The sequence below is a fragment of the Lutra lutra genome, chromosome 4, assembly GCF_902655055.1.
Source record: "Lutra lutra chromosome 4, mLutLut1.2, whole genome shotgun sequence".
Taxonomy (NCBI): Eukaryota; Metazoa; Chordata; class Mammalia; order Carnivora; family Mustelidae; genus Lutra; species Lutra lutra.
The window spans coordinates 90,262,059-90,283,145 of record NC_062281.1 but is presented as its reverse complement, the minus strand read 5'-3'; the positions used below and the strand labels follow the sequence as shown (position 1 = coordinate 90,283,145).

At 47.9% G+C, this 21,087-nt stretch overlaps 3 protein-coding genes across 6 annotated transcripts; 1 reads left to right on the top strand and 2 right to left on the bottom strand.

The window, feature by feature from the left end:
* Nucleotides 1–51: 51 nt before the first annotated feature.
* Nucleotides 52–2,461, top strand: SCNM1 (sodium channel modifier 1). The gene is made up of 7 exons (XM_047725536.1): nucleotides 52–240; nucleotides 495–565; nucleotides 808–896; nucleotides 997–1,094; nucleotides 1,215–1,303; nucleotides 1,973–2,167; nucleotides 2,301–2,461. The coding sequence occupies exons 1-7, from the start codon at nucleotides 190–192 to the stop codon at nucleotides 2,398–2,400; spliced, it is 693 nt and encodes a 230-aa protein (XP_047581492.1). The 5' UTR covers nucleotides 52–189; the 3' UTR covers nucleotides 2,401–2,461.
* A 669-nt stretch (nucleotides 2,462–3,130) lies between these two features.
* On the bottom strand, nucleotides 3,131–8,088 carry TMOD4 (tropomodulin 4). Of its 3 annotated transcripts, none has more exons than XM_047725534.1 (10): nucleotides 7,952–8,088; nucleotides 6,750–6,914; nucleotides 6,391–6,547; nucleotides 5,751–5,867; nucleotides 5,082–5,171; nucleotides 4,764–4,894; nucleotides 4,564–4,671; nucleotides 4,047–4,190; nucleotides 3,642–3,786; nucleotides 3,131–3,249 (listed from the first exon to the last, which is right to left on the bottom strand). In XM_047725534.1, exons 2-10 carry the CDS (start codon nucleotides 6,870–6,872, stop codon nucleotides 3,227–3,229), a joined length of 1,038 nt encoding a protein of 345 aa, XP_047581490.1. In that variant the 5' UTR covers nucleotides 6,873–6,914; nucleotides 7,952–8,088; the 3' UTR covers nucleotides 3,131–3,226. The 3 variants fall into 3 exon arrangements, with proteins under 3 accessions (XP_047581490.1, XP_047581489.1, XP_047581491.1); XM_047725533.1 differs by having other exon boundaries at nucleotides 7,924–8,078; XM_047725535.1 differs by lacking the exon at nucleotides 4,564–4,671 and having other exon boundaries at nucleotides 7,924–8,080.
* Nucleotides 8,089–8,468: 380 nt separating this feature from the next.
* On the bottom strand, nucleotides 8,469–20,698 carry VPS72 (vacuolar protein sorting 72 homolog). 2 transcript variants are annotated; one of them, XM_047725531.1, is made up of 6 exons: nucleotides 20,505–20,697; nucleotides 15,758–15,910; nucleotides 15,443–15,557; nucleotides 14,496–14,672; nucleotides 9,347–9,491; nucleotides 8,469–9,038 (listed from the first exon to the last, which is right to left on the bottom strand). In XM_047725531.1, the coding sequence occupies exons 1-6, from the start codon at nucleotides 20,619–20,621 to the stop codon at nucleotides 8,651–8,653; spliced, it is 1,095 nt and encodes a 364-aa protein (XP_047581487.1). In that variant the 5' UTR covers nucleotides 20,622–20,697; the 3' UTR covers nucleotides 8,469–8,650. The 2 variants fall into 2 exon arrangements, with proteins under 2 accessions (XP_047581487.1, XP_047581488.1); XM_047725532.1 differs by lacking the exon at nucleotides 9,347–9,491 and having other exon boundaries at nucleotides 8,818–9,038; nucleotides 20,505–20,698.
* Between the last annotated feature and the right edge of the window lie 389 nt (nucleotides 20,699–21,087).

Genomic DNA, 21,087 nt, shown 5'->3' with positions numbered 1-21,087 from the left:
TCCCTTGGCGGGCTGTGGGCGGGCTTTCGAGTCGCGCTGTGAATGCAGGGAAGCGCTTCCAGGGAAGTAAGGAGGCCAACCGGAAAGAAACCCTAAGGAAAAAGGAGACGCCCCATTTTTTCTACGGTGGCCTGGAAGGAGTGGGGGAGGTGGCTCAGGAGAATTGCTCGCTTCTGGGAGTCAGTCGTAATGTCTTTCAAGAGGGAAGGGGATGATTGGAGTCAACTCAATGTGCTTAAAGTAAGCGGAGAAGAGAGGAGAGCGTCGGGAGCAGTTTCACTGCCGGGGGAAGGAGCTGTTTTTGTTGCTCTGGCAACAGCTGCGGTGGCGGGGGTGGGGCGCGGGAGGGATCGACTAGAGCTGGGTAGTGACCCCCTTCTTCGCCCTGTGATCTCTGTTCTCATGGGCCTTATTCCTATTCAATCCTGGTTCCTGTCGTTTCCCTTCCGTCCCGCCCTCCTATCCCGCCGATCCTGCCCCCTTAACCCCTGTAGAAACGAAGAGTCGGGGACCTGCTGGCCAGTTACATCCCAGAGGATGAGGCGCTGATGCTACGGGATGGACGGTGAGGGCGAGGAGTGATCAATCCCAGGGTTCTGCGGTTAGAGGCTTAATAAAATTTTGTTATTAAGGGGAAGAGCGGAAGTATCTGGATTCTTTGGTGGGGAGTGAGGGACAGGGATTGGGTGGTGGAGATTGGGAGACGTCAGAGTTTGGCTTTGGAAAGGATTGCTAGGTCAAGGTGGGACCTACAGACCAGACCCCACTCACCCGGAACCAAATATCTTCTTCTCCCCTACTACCCAGCTTTGCATGTGCCATCTGTCCCCACCGACCTGTACTGGACACCCTGGCCATGCTGACTGCCCACCGTGCAGGCAAGAAACATCTGTCCAGTAAGTTGGAGGGAAAACGGAGTTAGAGAATAAACCCTCCAAATCTCTGAAGATCACTCTTGCTATTCTGTTTTTTAATTCTCTTCCTCTCTGTCTTCAGGCCTGCAGCTTTTCTATGGCAAGAAGCAGCCAGGAAAGGGAATGGAGCAGAGTCCAAGACAACAGAATGAATTGAGGCGATCAGAGACCAAGGTTGAGGTAGTCAGGGAGGGGGGGATGTGTGTTTCAGGTGGGCCTGCTGCACACCTTAGGGCTTGAAGGGCTCTGACATGTTTCTAGCTCTGAAGACTCTGACTCTGTTTCCCATCTCCATACCAGGCTCCTCTGTTAACCCAGACTCGACTTACCACCCAAAGTGCGCTGCACAGAGCTCCAGACTATAATAGTTGCTGCCGCCGGAAGTACAGGTCTGTGGGGTAGGAAAGCCAGAGGTAGGGAGGGACAGAGGAGATAGATGGCTCTAAACTGATGGTATTCCAAACTGTATTCTCAGGAATACTACTATTCCTGAGATGTTAACTGGTATTTCAGAAAAAAAGAGAATTTTGTCTTTTTTTTTCTTTAGTTTTGGAAGTGGCACTTTGTAATCCTACTTGAAGAGTAGTAATGTTAGTATATTTGAAGGTCTCTACAAAGTCTTAAGATCAAAAAAAAAAAAAACCTCAAAAGTTTTAACCTAGCCTTTTATTTTTTTTTAATTTTTAATTTTTTTAAAAGATTTTATTTATTCATTTGAGAGAGAGAGAGAGAGATCACAAGTAGGCAGAGAGGCAGTCAGAGAGAGGCGGGGAAGCAGGCTCCCTACTGAGCAGAGAGCCTAATGCGGGGCTCAATCCCAGAACCCTGAGATCATGACCTGAGCCGAAGGCAGAGGCTTAACCCACTGAGCCACCCAGGTGCCCCATAACCTAGCCTTTTAAAAATTCATTTGATTCCAAAATTCCTTGTTATGTAGGATACTTACTAATATCTTGAGGAACACAGTTTAGGAAGCACTGCTATAAGGGCTTGGGAGTCATAGGAAAATTGCCCTTTTCCTTTATCACTTTTATAGACGTTGATTCTTCTCTACCCAGACCAGAAACCCCTCGTCCCTCTGTCTCCCATTCCCCTTTGCCACCCCCAGAGGTTGAGCCCAAGGGTGGGAAGATTACTAGAGAACCCATGCCCGGGACTGGCCCACAGGCCAAAGAGTCAGCAACTGTCTTGTCCCCTGCACCCATGAGCCCCACGAGAAGAAGAGCCCTGGATCATTACCTCACCCTTCGAAGGTGAGTATGGAGAATCACTTTCCTCAAGTTTTCTCTTTTCTCTCTGAGTCTCTTTATTTCAGTCCTTCTCATGTTATCTGCACTAACTTAAGCCTCTTTTCATGACCTATTCTGTTTTCTCTGATATTTCTAGCTCTGGATGGATCCCAGATGGACAAGGTCGATGGGTAAAAGATGAGAATGTTGAGTTTGACTCTGATGAAGAGGAGCCCCCTGATCTCCCCTTAGACTGACAGCCTCTTTCCCCTCTCAGTTCACAAATAAATTTCAATGGGCTCTGGGAGCCTAAGTTTCCTTGAGTCTGCTTCTTTGTCCATTTTCAGGATTTCACTGGTGAATTTTTTTTAAGGAGACTGCGTGCCCAGCGTGGAGCCCAAGGTGGGGCTTGAACTCATGACCCTGAGATCAAGACCTGAGCTGAGATCAAGAGTCAGATGCTTAATTGACTGAGCCATCCAGGTGCCCCCCATTTCAGGATTTTAAATCTGCATTCTTAGCCTGGCTAACTCTTCCCTGCAAGGTACATGGCTCCCCATACTTCTAACCCCTCCCCCACCTTCTACCAAAGTCATGCCAAGCGTCAGCTGCACGCAGCCCAATGCCCTATTAATAAGTCTGTCAGAAGGAGGTCTTTGCCCTTCATGTTCTCTGCCTTCTTCCTCACCTCCACTCAAAGTCCTTTCCTCCTTTAGATCACATGAGGGTTGTGGGTAGGCACCAGGGGGCCTGGCCACATCTGGAAAGAGGGCTGGGGTAGGTACCCTGTGAGAGCAGAAGGAACTAACAGCATTGGCAGGGCCATGGGGAACACCAAGGGAGGGAGCTCCCCCACCTCTGCCTGGTAACTTGACCCTCCCTGCCTGCTGATCCCCAGAGTATAAATAATCCCCTGATGAACTGGCAGTAACCCTTGAGGGTTAGCGCCAAGATTCCCACCCCAAAGCCCAAGGAAGGAGGCAGGCAGAGTGGACAGAAGGGCCTTTATTTACAGGAAGGGGAGAGATGAGGATTTAGACATTCAGGGCTCCCAGCTCTAGTTGGTAAGGGGAAAAGGTAGTGTTATCTCTTTTTTTGCTGGCGACCTGTAATGGGAAAGAGTAAACACAAGCCTTTGTTCCATCTTCTCCTTCCTGCAAAGATGCTCTTCTTCCCCTTTCCAGTTCCTCGGCCAGACTCATAAAGAGGTAATGTCTTCGGCCAGCAAGCATACCCACCCCTCATTAACAAAGCAAAATAAGAAATGACATGGCAAATAAAAATACCATGCCCACAAACAGGTATGTCTAGATTCTTTTCCTCCTTTCTACAGGTATAAATTTGGGGCAGGGGACTTTTCTATCTACTTTCTGGTCACTTAGGACTTCTCATGTGATTATTGCTTTGGCAGCACCCCAGGCTATTAGTCACTAAGCTTTCCAGAGGATCCACTACTTCCTTGCCCTTTCCTCCATAGAACATGTCTGCATTTACTCACGTAGTTCATTGTTCCGGGTCATGGCCTGGGCCGCCCGAGCTCGTGGCCCCTGCTGTGTAAAGTGGTAGCCAAAGCGGACAATGGAGGGACACTGTTCCAGCACGGTGGCCATCTCCATCTCCACTGCATCGCCAGGCCACTGGCGCTAGGGGAGGGAGAGATGAGACCCGTCAGCTACATTCTCTGTGTTGTTCATGGCCCCATACCACCAACCCTTTGGGGGGTCGAAGAACCTTGTTTCATCACAGTGGGTGATGAGGGGCTGACTTGGCTCCCTCCATAGAGACAAGGAAGAGGAGAATTCAGATAAAAGTAGATGAGATCCTGACCCAGTAGTGGCTGCCCAAGGGAAGAGAGTCAGTGAATAGTAGCTGAATGCAAAGACCAGCGAAAGGGAATGCTGACCTGGTTGTCTACACGGAGCTCAGTGAGTGTGGCATTTTCCCGAACTGCCTTCAACACAGCCATGAGCCCTGTGCTGCTGATGAAGTTGGATTCAATGTTCAAGCTCTGGAGGCTACGATTTTCACGCAACATGTCTGCCACCGCCTGGGGAGTAGGGACTTGGGTTAGGATTAGGGGACAGTTTCACAAGTGACTGAGGAAAGAGAGAACAGGAGCAAGAGGGAACACAGCTCTTTAAGAAGAGGCCTTGAGGAGCTAGAGGCTAGATGGAGACAGAAGGGAACACAGGTAGTAGGGGAAACACAGAGGTAAGCTTGTGGTGGAGTCGGTGGGCTCTCTGAGAAGGTAATCTGAAGATTTCAGAGCGATGAGCCATAGGAGTGAGGGTAGAGTCTCCATCAAGCTACCCTAAGAGAACATAATGGGAATAGCACCCCTAGCACAACCCCTTCGGACAACCTGGTCGGGGTACATGTCACGGTACGGGAGGAGGGCTAGGGATTTCAAGTTGCCTTACATTGGCAATGGGGTCACCACTCCTTGTGGCCACCAGACTGAAGCTCCGGACGTAGGTATTTGTCTTCATTGCCTCACATAACTCTGTTAGCATGGGGATCGGGATGTCCTGTCACAGGGGAAGAGATGGCAGGCTAAGGGACTCACATATCTGGGACTCACATAGTTCAATGGGAAGAATGGCAGGGGGCGGTCAGATACCTGTATGTTATTGAGGTTCACCTCCTCTAGCTCCTTGTCATTGTTTCGAACACTCTTTAGGATCTCCTCGATGTTTGTGGGATTTGGGGGCTCATCTGGCACTGGTTTGTACTTGTCAGGCTGCACCACGCCTGGTGGGTGAGGGAGGGCCAGAAGGAAACCCCAACATGTCCCCTACAATCTCCTCCCCATTGGTTCTCTTATTATTCATGTGCCATACTCTCTCCATGATCCCCCTGTCTCACCCTTCACTACCTTTCCTCTGACTTTGGGACTGCCTGCCAAAGCCCCGGGTGCCATGCCCCCAGACACACTTACTGCTGATGCCTTCCGTGTTGCAAATCTCTCCGCTGCAGATGGCGTCATAGTATTGCTTGTTGCTCATCAGTGTGTACATGCCCAGAATTGCTGGAGAGAGCAAGTAGAGGGGCCACGGGTTTGTTCCCAGCCCCCCTCCCTCCTCATTCTGAATCGGTTGTAGTTTTCAGGCCTGACCTCTTCCACTCTTCCAACGAGGTTCCCACTATCCCTAGGTCCCAGAGTTCCCTTCCATGAACTGCCAAAGGTGGTGGTTTTTAAGACTTTGAGACAGGCCTAAGGGTAAGTCCCTAAAGAACCCCTAGAGGATGAGGGAGAGAAAAACAATAGCATTTCACATTCAGGAAAAAAAGGGTGTGTGTGTGTGTGTGTGTGTGTGTGTGTGTGTGTGTGTGTGTGTGAGGGAGTCTGACTTCCTCCTGTTTTCAGCTGGGGTAGTTCCACTTTTATCTGCCTTACAATCCCTGTAAAATTGCCTTTGAGATGTGAACTATGAAATTAAAAAACGAACGAGTGAATATATAAACCAAAAAAAATTTTTAAACCACGACCTGAGGCTTTCTCTAACATCTGTGTCCTATTCAGGGCCTTCCTCACTAGTCCCATGCCCTGGGTGGAAACCCCTGGCCCTGGTGTCCCTGCCCTCCTCAACTTCCCACAGCAGCCCACCTGCAATATCACACATTTCAGCATCTGTGGCATTGGCCAGTGCCTCTTCCAGTTCAGGCTCCAGGGTGATCTGCTCCTGTGCAGGAATTTCTCTCTTGGGCTGAATATAGGGTTTCCCTGATGGGAAGATGAAGGACAGTTCAGGTAGAGGTCATTCCTCCTAAGATCCTGGTCTTCAGCTTCCTTTCCTTCTCCAGGAGGTAGAGGTATGAGTCATTAGGGGCCACTGTAAAGCCTGAGTCCTCTACCAGCTCAGGACTCCTGGGTCCCCTGATCTCTTCTAAAAGTTGAACAGTGAGGGGCGCCTGGGTGGCTCAGTTGGTTAAGCCACTGCCTTCGGCTCAGGTCATGGTCCCAGCGTCCTGGGATCGAGTCCCACATCGGGCTCCTTGCTCAGCGGGAGCCTGCTTCTCCATCTGCCTCTGCCTGCCACTCTGTCTGCCTGTGCTCACTCTGACAAATAAATAAATAAAATCTTAAAAAAAAAAAAAAGTTGAACAGTGAAAGATGGCATGTAGGTTTCAGGGTGGCCGAGTCCCTGGGCAGCTAGAAGCTGGAAGGTGAGAGGGAAGCTGGAGGGGGTACACTTGAGAGACACCCATTTGGATTTGGGTAGGCATGGTTGTTAGGGTCTCCATACCTTTCTTCTCGCCTGTGAAGGGCACCAAGTCATCACGCTCTTTGACCTCTAGTGCCTGCTGCTCCAGGTACTGCAAAAGGGCATCCCGGTCCAGGGGCCCTGTTGGACTCTTCTTTGTCTGGTCACGTTGTCTTAGTCCAGCTGGCAGGAGCATGTTCTTAGGGATGAGTTTTGGGGAGCAAGTAAGACCTTTGATCTGGAGCACCTCCAGGGCTCCCTAAAACATCTACAGACACCTTTTCCCTGGCCCCCTGGGGACTCCAAGCCCTGTAGGCGGCCCTGACCTTAGCCACCCAGGACCCCTCACCCTTCCCAAATGCCTGGAGACTGCTCCTGGTCGCCTGTGCTGGGGCCCCTACCTCGGGGTCCATCTCCTGTAGCTCGCAGTCCAGCTGCTCTAGCTCCTCAGGGCTCAAGGTCCTTAGGATCTCATCTTCATCTATGTCTCTGTATTTCTCCAGTTCCTTCTGATACGATGACATGATGGCCCCCACCCCCTCCCCACTGTGTGGCACTCACGGAGCCTGGGGGACATGGGGAAAGTGATTGGATAATGGAAAGATGTTCACAGACGCAGCAGGACATAAAACAGCCGGGGGTAGAACAATGAACTAGATGCCTTGGAGGTTAGAAATCTAGTCAGGCCTGGGAAGATGGGGAGAGGTTAGGTTGTGTAGTTAGAACCAGAGCTTGCTTCTTCCTGCTTCCCCAGCTTCAGCCACTCTGGATGGGGATCCCAGGCATCCAAGCTGGATTTATCTGCCCATTGTATGACAGAGAAATCCTGGCAGCACCCTCCCCTATAACCTTGCCCGTTGGTGCCTCTTGCCCAAGCACAGCTGCCAGGGCCCCAGCCAACACAGCTGGCCCCATGCCCAATTCCTATTGAGAGGAAGGGGGGCATACAGAGAACTTCAGGGAAATTCCTCCTCTCTTCCTCATAATCCAGCCTTTTCCCTAAACTGGTTTAAGAAAGCAAGGTGGGGGGGTTGGGAGTAAAAGAGACAGTTCTCTTCCTCTACCCTCATTTCCTCTTTTATTGTGGGGGAATCACAATTTCACTTTCTATGTTTGCTAAAACTCTAAATCCCAAGGGAAAGCAAGGGCTCAGAAGAGCTGGGGGACTTCCAGGTTGGGGGAAGGGTGGTACGGTCTCAAAAGGGACCGAGTCCCTACAATTTGTCCCTGGCTTTGGACGGGAAGGTGACACCGGACCAATGTGTGGGAAAGGCCTTCTAAATGCGATAAAGTTTCTCTAAAAACAGTGGGAAGATTAAACTCACACAGTCTTTTACATTAGGGAAAATACACACAAGCTACACATACACACCATGCCAAATATGAAAGATCCAGAAAGTGTGTGAGATACTTGCATTGACAATGTAAACTACTGTTAAGAGATAGAACGGACAGTGGCAGAAACATATGCCGAGAGACAGAGACACACTCCGTATCATTCCCAATAGGAGACACCCCTCTCCTCCCATCTCCCGTCAGGCTCTGATCCATAAGCCCCCTGCCTTCCCCACCTACCAGTCCTGGTGGCCACCTCCCTTCTCACCTCCCCTTCTGTCGGTTGGTCTGTCGATGCTACTGGAGCACTGTCCCAGCAGCGGGAGGAGCCCGGTGCCGGGAAAGAGGGTGGGGGAACAGTGAGCTCAGCATTTTATTATTTTAGCTCTGGCCAGGTGGGGGGTGGTGGGAGATCACATATACACAGCCCCCATACCCTGCCCGGCCCGGAGAGCCTCTAGTGGCCACCAACAGCCATGGCACTTCCTTCCCCTCCTGCGTAGCAGCCTCAGTCCGAGCAACTGTTCTAGGAGAATCACCCAGTTCCTACTTATTTGGTGCCTTGCTATATTTAAAGCAGTGACTACAAGGTGATATAAAGGTAGGTATAAGAATTTTGTTTGGATGTCTAATTTAAAGTTGTTTATAATCCAGCTGCAGGAATGAATACTTAGAATTTTAAAAAGGAAGCTCACGATCAACTCTATTAAATAAAATGAAGACCCTTATATACTCAGACGTTCACAAAGACTTCTTGCTCCCAACTCTAGATCAGACACCAGACAAAGGGGATGCTTCTTTTTTATTAGATTAAAAAACACAAAACCAGCAGGAACCAGGGGGGAAAGAAATATAGAAAAGGGCTGGGCAAAGTTCAGAGCTGACAAAGGGGAAAAGCAGGGAGACAAGGGGAAACGTGAAGACCCCCAAGTCAAGGCAGGAGAGGGGTTTCCAAGGACTAAGCATCTTATTTGATGACAATTTTCTGGCGCAAGGCTCGGGGCCCAGAACCAGGGAGGGGCTCAGGAGGTGGCGGGCCAGGGCCCAGCGCTGAGGCAGTGGGTGGCAGTCCGTGGGCAGTGATGTACTTCTTGTAGGCCTCACGGATGATCTTGAAGGCTCGAGCAGTGGCATAGGGGATATCTGTGACAGGGTCCCGGTACAGGGCTGGCCGATGGGTGACAGGGCAGACCTCCCGAACAGGGACCTTTGGGGGCCGCCCTTGGGGAAACCATTCCTCAAATGTTGCGTCATCGCTAAAAGTGATGAAGGTACGGGAGCAGCAAGCTGGAGGGACGACGGGTCCAGTGCCTGCACGGGGAGTCAGCGCAGAGGCTGTGGGAGTAGGATCCAGTCTAAGGGGAGAGACAGAAACACAAAAACTTCTGAGGAGAAAAAACAACAGGTAAAGAGAGATCAGACAGGCAAGGAAAGAGATGAAGGAGAAAGAGCGATGGGAACGTTCTGAGAGAATCAAAGTGACAGATGGGGAAAAGCAAGCTGGGCTGAATGAAAAATTGGAGAGAATGAGGAGAGGCTAAAAGAAACATGGAGCTGAGGAAAAGGACTCTGAAAGACATCCACATGTTGGAGAGAGCTGTGTGAGGAGAGCTGAGGAGGGCAGGAGAAGGCTCTCTCCCCTTCTTCCTTGTGACACACTCACCCTTCCACATCCACATTCTCCTCTTTAGGGCCTGGCTCCCCAACAAGCGGCACCGTCACCGAATGATAGGTGATTATGGGCCCTGGGCACTTCCGCTTCTTGTGCACCTGCTTCTTTTTGTCAGCCTCAAGCCTCTCGTATGTCTCTTCAGGGTCAAAGGAAGGAATGAGGGGAAGGTGAGTTCCCCCGGTGCCCACAGTCACTTCTGTCCCACAGTCTTGATGACCTTCCTGGCTGTCCAGTCTCTGCCTAAGCCATTCACACAAATCCTGAGGTCCCCTCGCACCTCTACTTCTGATGTTTTCTGCTTGTCCCCGATATCCTCTCTGCCCATTTCTCCTGTCCATTTGGTTCCTCATGCACTCAGAAGAGGGACTTTAGAACTAGAAGAGACCCTTGGATAAGGAGCCTGCTGTTTCCCTCTGTATCCCTCCACAGCTACCCTGTCCACTTGCTCCCAGGAAGAGCATCTCGCTGTGTCTTCAGGCATCTTTGGTCATTACAGAGTTCCTTCCTATTTTAAGCTGGAATATGATGCCTGATGACACTGTTTTATCTTTTTGGGCTATAAAGAATGCAGGTCTGCTGTCTTCCATATGACAGTCCTTTACACAGTTGAAGTTATTGTCCATGTCTCTCCAGGCTGATCGCAATGCCCATTTCATCGAGCCATTCCTCGTACAATGGTTTTGAGATACACTCTCAGAGGTTATAAGCTGGGCAGCCCACTTAAGTGTTTTGTGTGATCTGTTTTGTATTGTATTTTTTTATTTTATTTTTTTAAGATTTATTTTGGGGAGGGGATAGTGTGTGTGAGCACATGGTGGGATGGGGAGAGGGAGAGAATCCTCAAGCAGATTCCCTGCTGCTAGAGCCGGATGTAGAGCCCAATCCCAGGACCCTGAGATCATGACCTCAGCTGAAATCAAGAGCTGGTTATTTAACTGACTGAGCCACGTAGATGCCCTAAGGAAATTATATTTAAATACAGAGATTTCGGGGCACCTGGGTGGCTCAGTCGTTTAGCATCTGTCTTTGGCTCAGGACATGATCCCCAAGACCTGGGATCAAGCCTGGCATCGGACTCTCCGTTAATGGGAAGCCTGCTTCTCCCTCTCCCACTCCCCCTACTTTGTGTTACCTCTCTTGGTGTGTCTCTGTCAAATAAATAAATAAATAAAATCTTAAAAAAAATACATAAACACAGAGATTTCTGGTTCCTCTTAAAATAACAAGAAAATCTGGCAACCCTGCATTTGCACTGTCATGTGGCAACAATGAGCTGAGCGGAATAGCTACCTCTCCTTCCGAGCACTCTTCTAATTCACCACAGTCCCCTGGCAGACTCGTGACACTGCACTATGGCAGTTTGTGGTTCATATACACGTCTCCTCCTCAAGGACAATGACTGTGACTCATACTACCTACATATTCCCGGGCTGGGCAGTGTTCCGCACATTACAGGCATTCAACAACTATTTGTTAATGCTCAGTGGTCAGAAATAGTCCTGTCCCTTTCCACTGAATGAACTCCAAACTTCTGTTTCTTAAAATGGGTACAATCCTCTAGATAAAGTCGGGCCAGAAAAGTGTGCTCTGGGAACCCCACCAATGATTTAGCCTCTTTTCTACTTGGAATTCGGGTAGGTAATATTGCTTTCTTTCCCTTCAGCCAACCTTCCAACCCTTCTTCTTTTGAACACTTCCCTGTACCTTCTAGAAATCCTCCATAATCAACCAATGCATTTATGTCCTCCAGTTCCTCCCTCAGCATGCCCTCGGCAACTTGTCTTCCCGGAAGCCCGTCACCCTGTCGGGCCCTGCTCTCCCTGCAACCCTCTGGCAGAGGCTGCTCATCCTGCCACATCCCAAGCAGCGCGTGCCTGTGTCCTGCTGAGCGCACTTTGCACTTTACACCACAGCTCCTCTACCCATCTGCAGACCCACCTCCCCGCTGACACGGATGCCACTGGGTTAGATCACCTCTCCTTCCTGTCATGCTCCCTCCCTCCCTCACCGAAGACTTCAGCAATCTTTTCTACTCTTCCTCTCCACCCAACTCCTGTCATCCTACGTCATGCTGGTGACCTCAAACATGCACACACAGGTAACCCCTTCAACTTCCCATCCCCACAGTTTCTTTACCAATCTCATCTCTCAACAATCTTCCCATCTAGGACACTTGAGTTATTCCATTCCGCTCCAGCTACAGCCCATACTTCGTTACTGCCTGCAACTGCCCCAGCTCTGAAATACTGCAATCACACATCCCAGGTTCTGGCCCCAACATCCTACCCTTTGGGTCTGTTTGCTCCCCTCTCTAGATACCTCTGTTCTTCCTCCTATACATAGACCTCTCCATATTCTCTCTCCCTAGTGGCCCCTTCCAGGCTTCATTTCCTTTGTCAATCAAGGTTAGGTTCCTCAGTCTATCATTTTAGTCACTCTTATCAATCAAAACTCCATGGCCCAGACCTAGATTGCTGAGTGCTCCTGGAGAAGTATTACACAACAGGGTAGACTATGAACATATGTTCCCAAAATTTAACAGACCCCCCCAACATCAACAGAATATTCTATCTCAAAATTTCAAACACTCTTCACTCTCCCCTCAAGCTTTCAACCCTATGCCCAACACCTGACAGGTGATAGTGCCTAAAAAACATCAGATGAGAACCACTCCAATGTCCTGTTATGGGTTACTAACCTCCAACTATAAGCCATCCTCCCTCCCTCCCTCTTAAGCTAATTCCTTCACCTGTGCTCTAGCTACCCCTTCTCCAAAAACCCGCACTATTAATTATCCTTTCTTTCTTCTTTATCATTATACTCAGGTGCGTCTCATCAAAGACTGAGTTCCTCCGATCTTTGAATAAAACAAGCAAAGAAAACTCTACATTGACCCTAGACCCTATAGCTTTTATTCCTTCTTCCACCCTTCACAGCCAAACTTTTTAAGCCTGCTTCAAATTGGTGTGGTTCTCAAAAAGTGCTCTTTAAGGTCACCTCTGACCTCTTTGCCACCAAAACAAATGAACACTTCTCCATTCTCCTCTTGGGTGGCATCTCTGCAGCATTCAGAAGAGACTCTCTCTCAAACATTCTCTTTGCTTGGCATTCTTTTTTTTTTTTTTTTAAAGATCTTATTTATTTATTTGACAGAGAGAGATCACAAGCAGGCAGAGAGGCAGGTAGAGAGAGAGGAGGAAGCAGGCTCCCTGCTGAGCAGAGAGCCCAATGCGGGGCTCGATCCCAGGACCCTGAGATCATGACCTGAGCCGAAGGCAGTGGCTTAACCCACTGAACCACCCAGGCGCCCCTGCTTGGCATTCTTAAGGCAATTCTCCTGGAGTTCTCTAACTCTCTGGCCACTGCTAAGCTCCTCTTTGATGAGCCATTACATTCTAGTGTCTGCAGGATTCATTCCCTTCGGCCTCTGTCTTCTCTTCCTCATGCTTTCTCCCTGGCTGATCTGACCACTCCAACATCAACAGTGCTATCTATAATCAACAGACTTTCAAACTTGTTTCCAGCGCAGATCTTTTGTCCAAACCTGGGTATGTACACTGAACTGAACTCTCAGCACTGCATGGACTGTTCCCAGACTCCTCAAATTCAACATGTTCAAAAATGAACTTATTTTCCCCTGCCAAACAAGCTTCTGCAAGGTCTCCTATGTTAGTTACTGATGTAAGAAGCCTGGGAGTTACCCTCTTTACAATCGTCCAAACCAACCAATGTGGTCAAAGGATGTGGGCTCTAATTACAGTGACATCAAGGTCACCTCACTGTTTGTGATGGTCCTAAATCATTTCTGTTTTGAGGGACAGCTACTGCTTGAAAGCACTGAATTACCATTATACAGATAAAGATTAAATATTCAATTTTAAAGTCAGTATAATGAAACAGTCATGAAAATATATCCTGAAGATATTGGAAGTGAAGTAAACCTTTTCTCAATCATCGTGTTCTTTTGGAGTTATCTAAATTTGAGAAATACAAAAGTGGAATGGATTGGGTCTCAGATATTCTGTGTAAAGAATCTTCCACTCCACATTTGGGCTATAAACATTCAACTGTACATTCTTGCTCACATAAGAGAAAAAATTCAGAGAAAGAAAGACTGGGGTGGGGGGCAGTATAGAGAAAAAAAAAGAACAGATTAAATACTACAGCTGATTCTGTGTTATTTCACCCAATGAAAGTATGCCCCACACTGAGCATTTGATGGGATGTGTGCAATCTGCTATTCCCTCATGTACTCTCATGATTTAAGACTCTCAGCACCCTATAAAGAAATGTGTGTTCTGTAGCACCTGGGTGGCTCGGTCAGTTAAGCATCCAACCCCCTGACTTCAGCTCAGGTCTTGATCTCAGGGTTGTTAAGATTCTCTCTCCCTTTTCCTTTGCCCACCCCACTATAACCCTCCTCCAGCATTCTCACTCTCTTAAAAAAAAAAAAAAAGTATGTTTTGTACAGTCTATTATTGTACACAATTGTATACTCAGCATATAAACTGAAAAGATTTTAAAGAATTTTTTCTTTAAAATAGTTCATCTTGGGGTGCTTGGTTGGCTCTGTTGGTTAAAGCCTCTGCCTTCGGCTCAGGTCATGATCCCAGGGTCCTGGGATCAAGCCTCGCATCGGGCTCTCTGCTTGGCAGGGAGCCTGCTTCCTCCTCTCTCTCCACCTGCCTCTCTGCCTGCTTGTGATCTCTCTGTCAAATAAATAAACAAAATCTTAAAAATAAATAAATAAATAAAATAGTTCATCTCATGAACTAATTCTGGAAAATGTCTAATTTTCATGATTATCATTAAAGTAGGCATTATCACCCCACTTTGTAAACCAGAACCGCAAGATACAAGTAGGTTAAGTAATTTGCTGGCAGTCTTATAGCAAGCTAACAGCACAACTAGGATTTGAACTTGGTTCTATGCAATTCTTATTTTATAATAATACACTTCCTCTTCCCTGTAACTTGTACTTTAGAGCTCTGCTAACTGCCTTGTTTCTTGCTCCTCATCCCTCACTCTGCATTTCCTTCGATTCCCTTGTTCCAAGTCTCCATCTCCCCAGCTGCTCAGGTCCTCCAGTCTCCATTTTTCTCATGGCCTCAGCCCTCTGTTCTCAAAACCACAGACTGACCCAGTGAACGTAAGTTGAGCTCCTCTGTGATCTTGGCCTCTCTGAGCAGCTCTTCCTGGGTCAGTGGCCGCTCACAGTGGGGCCCCTTTCGCCGCCGTGACTGGCCCTGCCTCTCTTGTACCCGAAGGAATGTCTGTCGCGTATGCTCAGCTGTAGACTGACGCATAGACTTCCGACCTGGAAAAGAAGTAAGAGAGGAAGAAATCTTTGAATTCATGTCCACCTCTTTTATTTATTTATTTTCAAAATTTTAAAACTTGTTTGGAAATCATTTCAAACTTATAGAAAGGTTGCAAGAAGAGTCCACAGAATACCTATGTATCCCTTACCAGATCAACTCCTGTGAACCTTTTGCCCCATCTGCATTGCATATGTTTTCCCAAATGATCTGAGGGTTAAGCTGCACACATCTTAGCTCTTGACCTTAAATACTTCAGTGTATATTTCCCAAGAATAAGGGTTTTCCAGGTACCTGGTTGGCTCAGTCCCTTAAACGGCTGCTTTCAGCTCAGGTCACAATACCACATCAGGCTCCCTGCTCAGCAGGAGGCAGCCTGTTTCTCCCTCTGTCCCCACCTCAATGGCGCTCTTTCTCTCTCAAATAAATAAATAAAATCTTAAGGGGAAAAAAAAAAAAAAGAATAGGATGCCTGGGTGGCTCAGTTGGTTGGGCAGCTGCCTTTGGCTCACAGGTCATGATCATGGAGTCCCAGGATCGAGTCCTACATCGGGCTCCCTGCTTAGTGGGGAGTCTGCTTCTCCCTCTGATCTCTCCCCTCTCATGCTCTCTCAAATAAATAAAAAAAATCGTTACAAAAAAATAATAATAATATGGGTTTTTCTTATATAGCCATAGTACAGTTATCAGCTTTGGTAAACTTAACACTGATATAATACTTTATCATTACGTTCCAATTTTGTCAATTGACTCAAACATCTGCACTCACTGTCAGAGCCATCATCCTGTAGTTCTAGTGGCAGCAGTGCCTTCTCTTCTCGGGCCTTCTGAGAGCTACCAGCTGGAGTGCTGACCTTTCGAGGCCTCAAGCTCTTGAGAGGCTCCTGGGGAGAGACTGGAATCAGATACCAGTCCCTGGTATCATAAAAGTGACAAGGAGAAAGATGAGGATCTTAAGAGAAAACTAGCATTGCAGGAAATTGAACTGTTGGGGGTGGGGGTGCAGAGTACTGGGACCTCATGAAGGGCACAACAGAAATGATGAAATTATGGAAGTACAAGAAAACCAGGATACCCCCAGCACCTTATATGCTTTGGTGACTACTCGGCGCTTCCTTCTTGGCTCTTCTGCTTCTCCATCACTGGATGGTTCATCCCCTTCATCAATGTCAAAGTCAGAGTCCACCTCATCCTCTGTGTCTGACTGGTCCCCTTGATACTCATCATCACCTGATTCCTGAGGACATAGGGAGATGAGGTTCTCACTGTCACTGAGTCATCAGTGCCCCTCCAGAACAGAATCTCACTGAGTCATCAGTGCCCCTCCAGAACAGAATCTCTTTGCTTTCTTGATGTAAGCGTTGCTCCACTCTCCTTCCCAACCCAGCCCTTCAATTTCTTCAGGCAAGAAGCCTTCCAAGCTGATGGCCTTTGGCACCAGCACCACCCCTTCCAGATTAATCAACTGCTCTTTACTTGTTGCACACTGTGTTAAATGCTGGGATACAAAGGATTTGGTTTGATCTCTACCTTCAGGGGTCTCACAGTCTGGCAGAAGACAGGACTTAGTGTAAAAGGAAGTTTGAATACAAAGCAACTATAAAGTATCAAACGGTACTAAACAGTACTAAAATGTTACAGGAGGAACGCCTGGGTAGCTCAGTCAGTTAAGTGGCCAACTCCTGATTTCAGCGCAGGTCATGATCTCAGGGTCCCGAGACTGAGCCACATGTTGGGCTCTGTGCTCAGCTCAGCGGGGAATGTGCTTGAGGACTGTCTCTCCTCTCCCTCTGCCCCTGCTCCTGCTCTCTCTCTCTATCAAATAAATAAATAAATAAATAAATAAATAAATAAATAAATAAATAAATAAGTCTTTTTAAAAGTACAGGAGCTCAGAGGAAGACACACTTCCCATAGACTGGTGGTCTGGGAAGGTCTAAACTTTACACTTTATTCCTTTAGAGCAGGGATTGGCAAACTTTTACTGTGAAGGGCCAGAACAGACAGTGGACCACATTTGACCAGCAGGTCAGGGTTTGCTGAGCCCTGCTTTAGACTCTAAAGAACAAAGAGGACTTGAGTTGTGGTTTAAAATACTGGGAGGGATGCCTGGGTGGCTCAGTCGGTTAAGCCACTGCCTTCCACTCAGGTCGTGATCCCAGGGTCCTGGGATGCTCCACATCAGTCTCCTTGCTCAGCGAGGAGCCTGCTTCCCCCTCCCCCTCTGCCTGCCTCTCTGCCTACTTGTGATCTCTCTGTCAAACAAATAATAAAACCTTTAAAAATAAATAAATAAAATACTGGTAGTGTTCAGACAGCCAAGAGGGCAGAGGTATCATGGGTAGATAGAACAGCAAGAACAAAGGTGCAGAAGCAGGAATGTGTATACCTTGTTTATGGAATAAAGATTTAGACCTAAGTAAAGCAGGTTTGTCTTGGTAAAGAAATCTTCCTAGCTGACTGCCTTTGATTCCAGCACAGCCTTCTTCCAACATTAACTAACTGCCCTATGCTAAAAGACTTGAAAAGACGGCATTCGGTCAATAGAGAAACTTACATATCAGGCTAATAAATTCATGACTTATATAATTTATAAGCAAGTGATTCTCAATCCTCTCCCTCTCCTTCCTTGTCCCACTACTGATAATCATTGCTGATATAAACTTACTGAGAAATAGGTCTCATTCCTCAGGTGTGTTGGAACAGAAAAATTATGGGGTACTAGTATTCCGTATAATGGGGAGCCAATGAAGATTTGGGGAAATAGAAAAACTATATACAAGGGTGTTTCAGAAAGCTCTGGAGGTGTTTAGCTAAGTGGAGTAGAGAACATGGAGTATAGCCTAGAATTGAGGGGCTACAGGTCAGGGCTAGAATGGCAGTCACATCAAAAAGTAAAGGGAAAAACACAGTTGTGGGCAGGGGAGTCAACTGGGCAGGGTGGCACCTCAAACATGTGGCTCTCTCTTCAATCAATGACGTAGACCAACAAGCTAATCTTGGTACACATGCTGCCAAAGCAGGCAAATAGCACAGACAGTTGACACTCCAAGCTAGCCAGAGTTCAATCTTGCACAGATGACCATCATTTCCTCCTAACTGATGTTTGTGAAAGACAGCCTGGGAACACATTAATCCCCTAGCTCTAAGTATTAAGTCATCTCACCAGAGAGGAGTAGTTCAACCACATGGTAGCTTAATGTCCAATCAAAATGCTTTCGCTAAGTTATGGATTTACTACCATTCCTTTGGCTTTTATCAAGGGTCATTAATAGCCATGACTAGATAAGAAAATGTTTCTACATTATCTACTGAACCCCTGTTACTCTATATATCTTAGACAAGGATGCAATTCTTCCTGGGATTTAATGCTGAATAAGTTTTTCTCTCTTAAAGACTGTATATGCCTCTTTCTTACTGAAAAAAGAAATTCAGGGCTTGGCTGCCAGGAAGCTCACAGCTAAACTTAATATCAATTGCTATTACCAATTTAGCAGAGGCTCCTGGTACAATTACTTCTGATCTGTCTCTATTTTTACTGTTCCTACTTTTTGTTTGTATGTTAAGCCTCCTTTAATCCCTTTTGGAAGCATGAACGGTACATATTAAATAACGACTCATAAAATGACAGGAATAGGGAAATGGCCTTTGGGGGAGGGATGAGAACGTTCTATTTTAAACTATAGTTGGTCAGGGCTGTGTAAGTAATGACTCCCAGTCATCAAGTCCTGTGGATTCAATTTCCTTAATTTGTCTTGTAACCTACTGCCCATGTTTTCCCTACTCCCACTACCTCCTTCAAGCCATTCTCCTCATTAAAGAGTGAGCTTTCTAAAGTACATGTTTGATCATAGTACTTTGATGAATGGATGGAGAGTAAACTCTTTAACATGGTTCACAAGGCCCAACATGGTCTGGCCTTTGCCTACTCCCTCCAGCCTTACCAACCTTTATTCTACTATAAGGTTTGGAGAATGAAAGTAGGCATGCATGTACCAGACCGAGACTCCGTACCTTTACACATTCTGCCCCAGACCCTTGGTGGGTTAACCTTTCTCCTTACCCTGCTCCCAGCCAAGGCTTACTTTTCATACTGTAGTGAGTTTAAACACCATGTCCCCCAGGGATGCCAATCCTGACCAGTAACTCGGGCTCCCACGTGTTACCACAGCATCCCTACACTTATTTTACCCTTTATCACACAATAGTTCAACTGTTAATCCAACTGGTTGCCCCACTGGGGTCAGGAATACAAAGTGGTGTTTTCAGTACTCTCTGCTTCCCCCAGAACTTAAAACAGTGCTTGGCTTGCCCTAGCTTCTCAAAAGATATTTTAAGAATGGACAGAGTCATGGGACGCCTGGGTGGCTCAGTTGGTTGGACGACTGCCTTCGGCTCAGGTCATGATCCCCGGGTCCCGGGATCGAGTCCCACATAGGGCTCCCAGCTCCATGGGGAGTCTGCTTCTCCCTCTGACCTTCTCCTCGCTCATGCTCTCTCTCACTGTCTCTCTCTCAAATAAATAAATAAAATCTTTAAAAAAAAAAAAAAAAAAAGAATGGACAGAGTCAGGATGCCTGGGTGGCTCAGTCGGTTAAGCAGCTGCCTTCGGCTCAGGTCATGATGCCAGTGTCCTGGAATCCAGTCCCAAGGGGGGGGGGGTGTCCTTGCTCCGCGGGGAGCCTGCTTCTCCCTCTGCCTCTGCCTGCCACTCTGCCTGCCTGTACTCTCTCTGACAAATAAATATAAAATCTTTTTTTAAAAATATTTTATTTAGGGACGCCTGGGTGGCTCAGTTGGTTAAGCAGCTGCCTTCGGCTCAGGTCATGATCCCAGCGTCCTGGGATCGAGTCCCACATCGGGCTCCTTGCTTGGCAGCGAGCCTGCTTCTCCCTCTGCCTCTGCCTGCCACTCTGTCTGCCTGTGCTCACTCTCGCTTCTCTCTCTATGACAAATAAATAAATAAAATCTTTAAAAAAAAATATTTTATTTATTTATTTGACAGACAGAGATCACAAGTAGGCAGAGAGGCAGGCAGAGAGAAAGGAGGAAGCAGGCTCCCCGCTGAGCAGAGAGCCCGATGTGGGGCTCGATCCCAGGACCCTGGGATCATGACCCGAGCCGAAGGCAGAGGCTTTAACCCCACTGAGCCACCCAGGTGCCCCAATAAATATAAAATCTTAAAAAAAAAAAAAAAACAGATTCAATCAGTACCAGGACCAACCCAATCCAGAGAATGGACGTATACCGTTGAAGAAAACAGACCATTTCTAAACTTACAGAGCTTACAACCTAATAGAAAAGTATAAACAAGTAGGCAAACCAAATCTAATTACAATTTGAGCTCTATTCTAGGAAGAAGCAGTCAAGGAAGGGTTAGTTAACTAAGGAGCATTTACATTAAAAGTTGAAAGCCGAAAAAAGAGCAGACTAAGCCCCTCAATCTTTTGAAGAGACTCCTTTCTGTACTTCAGGTGGACAGCTAGCTAGGCAGTGGACCAACGAGTATATACCGCGTGACTACGATGAGCTCGCGCACGTTGTTAGACGTCGGAAGTGCGGTGAAACATGCAACTAGAGAAGTACACAATTGGTTTCTTCCATATTCTGGGGTGCCTCCGGAGAGCCCCTCCATCCCTGACCCCTCCAAACCCATCCAGGACTCTCCTCTCCAAGGCTCCATCTCACCCCCCCCGCGACTCTCCCACCCGGTCTCCAGTCCCAGCTCCCAGGGCTCCTCTACATTCCCCGCCCCCTTCTTTGTCCGAGGTTTCTCTGTTCAGGACTCCTTTTAGCTTTCTCCCCTCCCTCTTCCTGGGCCCGGCTCTTGCCTCCGTGAAACCCCCATAAGTCGTCTGGTAGAACTCATCTTCCTCCTCTGCCTCCAGGAGCCCAGAAAGCCGGTTCCCCGCAGTCTTCCGGGGGGCCCGGCCGCCAGCCAAACTCATCCTGCCTACCGAGACTGCGCCGCTACCAGCGGCCCCTCACCCAGTGCGGCTATCGAGCTCGGCGATCGACACCACTACCTGCGGATGGCAGGCGGCGGCGGAAGCCTCTGGTCCACAGGCAGACGTAGCAGAGCGTCGAGAGGCTTCCAGTTGCGTCTGCCAAGCCCTCTTCACTCTGCAGCCCCGCCCGCTGGGGACACGGAGACCACCCCAAACTCCCTGCCCTAGCTCGCGCGGACCTGAACTGTGGAATGATTGGGTGTCACCAGGAGGCTTAGTACCCTAAGTCCAGAATTGGGGAGTCAACCAATTTTCATTTAAAAGAGGTCAGACCTCCCTCTGCTCCAGTCCGTTTTCCATTCTGCTTCTAGTAGTGAACGTTTTTAAAAACCCAGACTTTGTCTCTCTTCTACTCAAAGATCTTTAATGGCTCTCCAGCATCTTCAGGTTAAAGTCCAAAATCCTT

What these genes read in the sequence shown, in the direction of transcription:
- SCNM1 (XM_047725536.1), top strand. Translation starts at nt 190, where the DNA reads ATGTCTTTCAAGAGGGAAGGGGATGATTGGAGTCAACTCAATGTGCTT. An exon ending in GTCAACTCAATGTGCTTAAA is followed by an intron (nt 241 to 494) that starts GTAAGCGGAGAA and finishes TAACCCCTGTAG; the next exon opens with AAACGAAGAGTCGGGGACCT. An exon ending in TGCTGCCGCCGGAAGTACAG is followed by an intron (nt 1,304 to 1,972) that starts GTCTGTGGGGTA and finishes TTCTCTACCCAG; the next exon opens with ACCAGAAACCCCTCGTCCCT.
- TMOD4 (XM_047725534.1), bottom strand. Translation starts at nt 6,872, where the DNA reads ATGTCATCGTATCAGAAGGAACTGGAGAAATACAGAGACATAGATGAA. An exon ending in TACAGGAGATGGACCCCGAG is followed by an intron (nt 6,548 to 6,749) that starts GTAGGGGCCCCA and finishes CTCATCCCTAAG; the next exon opens with AACATGCTCCTGCCAGCTGG. An exon ending in AGCTCCGTGTAGACAACCAG is followed by an intron (nt 3,787 to 4,046) that starts GTCAGCATTCCC and finishes TCCCTCCCCTAG; the next exon opens with CGCCAGTGGCCTGGCGATGC.
- VPS72 (XM_047725531.1), bottom strand. Translation starts at nt 20,621, where the DNA reads ATGAGTTTGGCTGGCGGCCGGGCCCCCCGGAAGACTGCGGGGAACCGG. An exon ending in ACAGGATGATGGCTCTGACA is followed by an intron (nt 14,673 to 15,442) that starts GTGAGTGCAGAT and finishes CTTCTTTTCCAG; the next exon opens with GTCGGAAGTCTATGCGTCAG. An exon ending in GAGAATGTGGATGTGGAAGG is followed by an intron (nt 9,039 to 9,346) that starts GTGAGTGTGTCA and finishes CTCTCCCCTTAG; the next exon opens with ACTGGATCCTACTCCCACAG.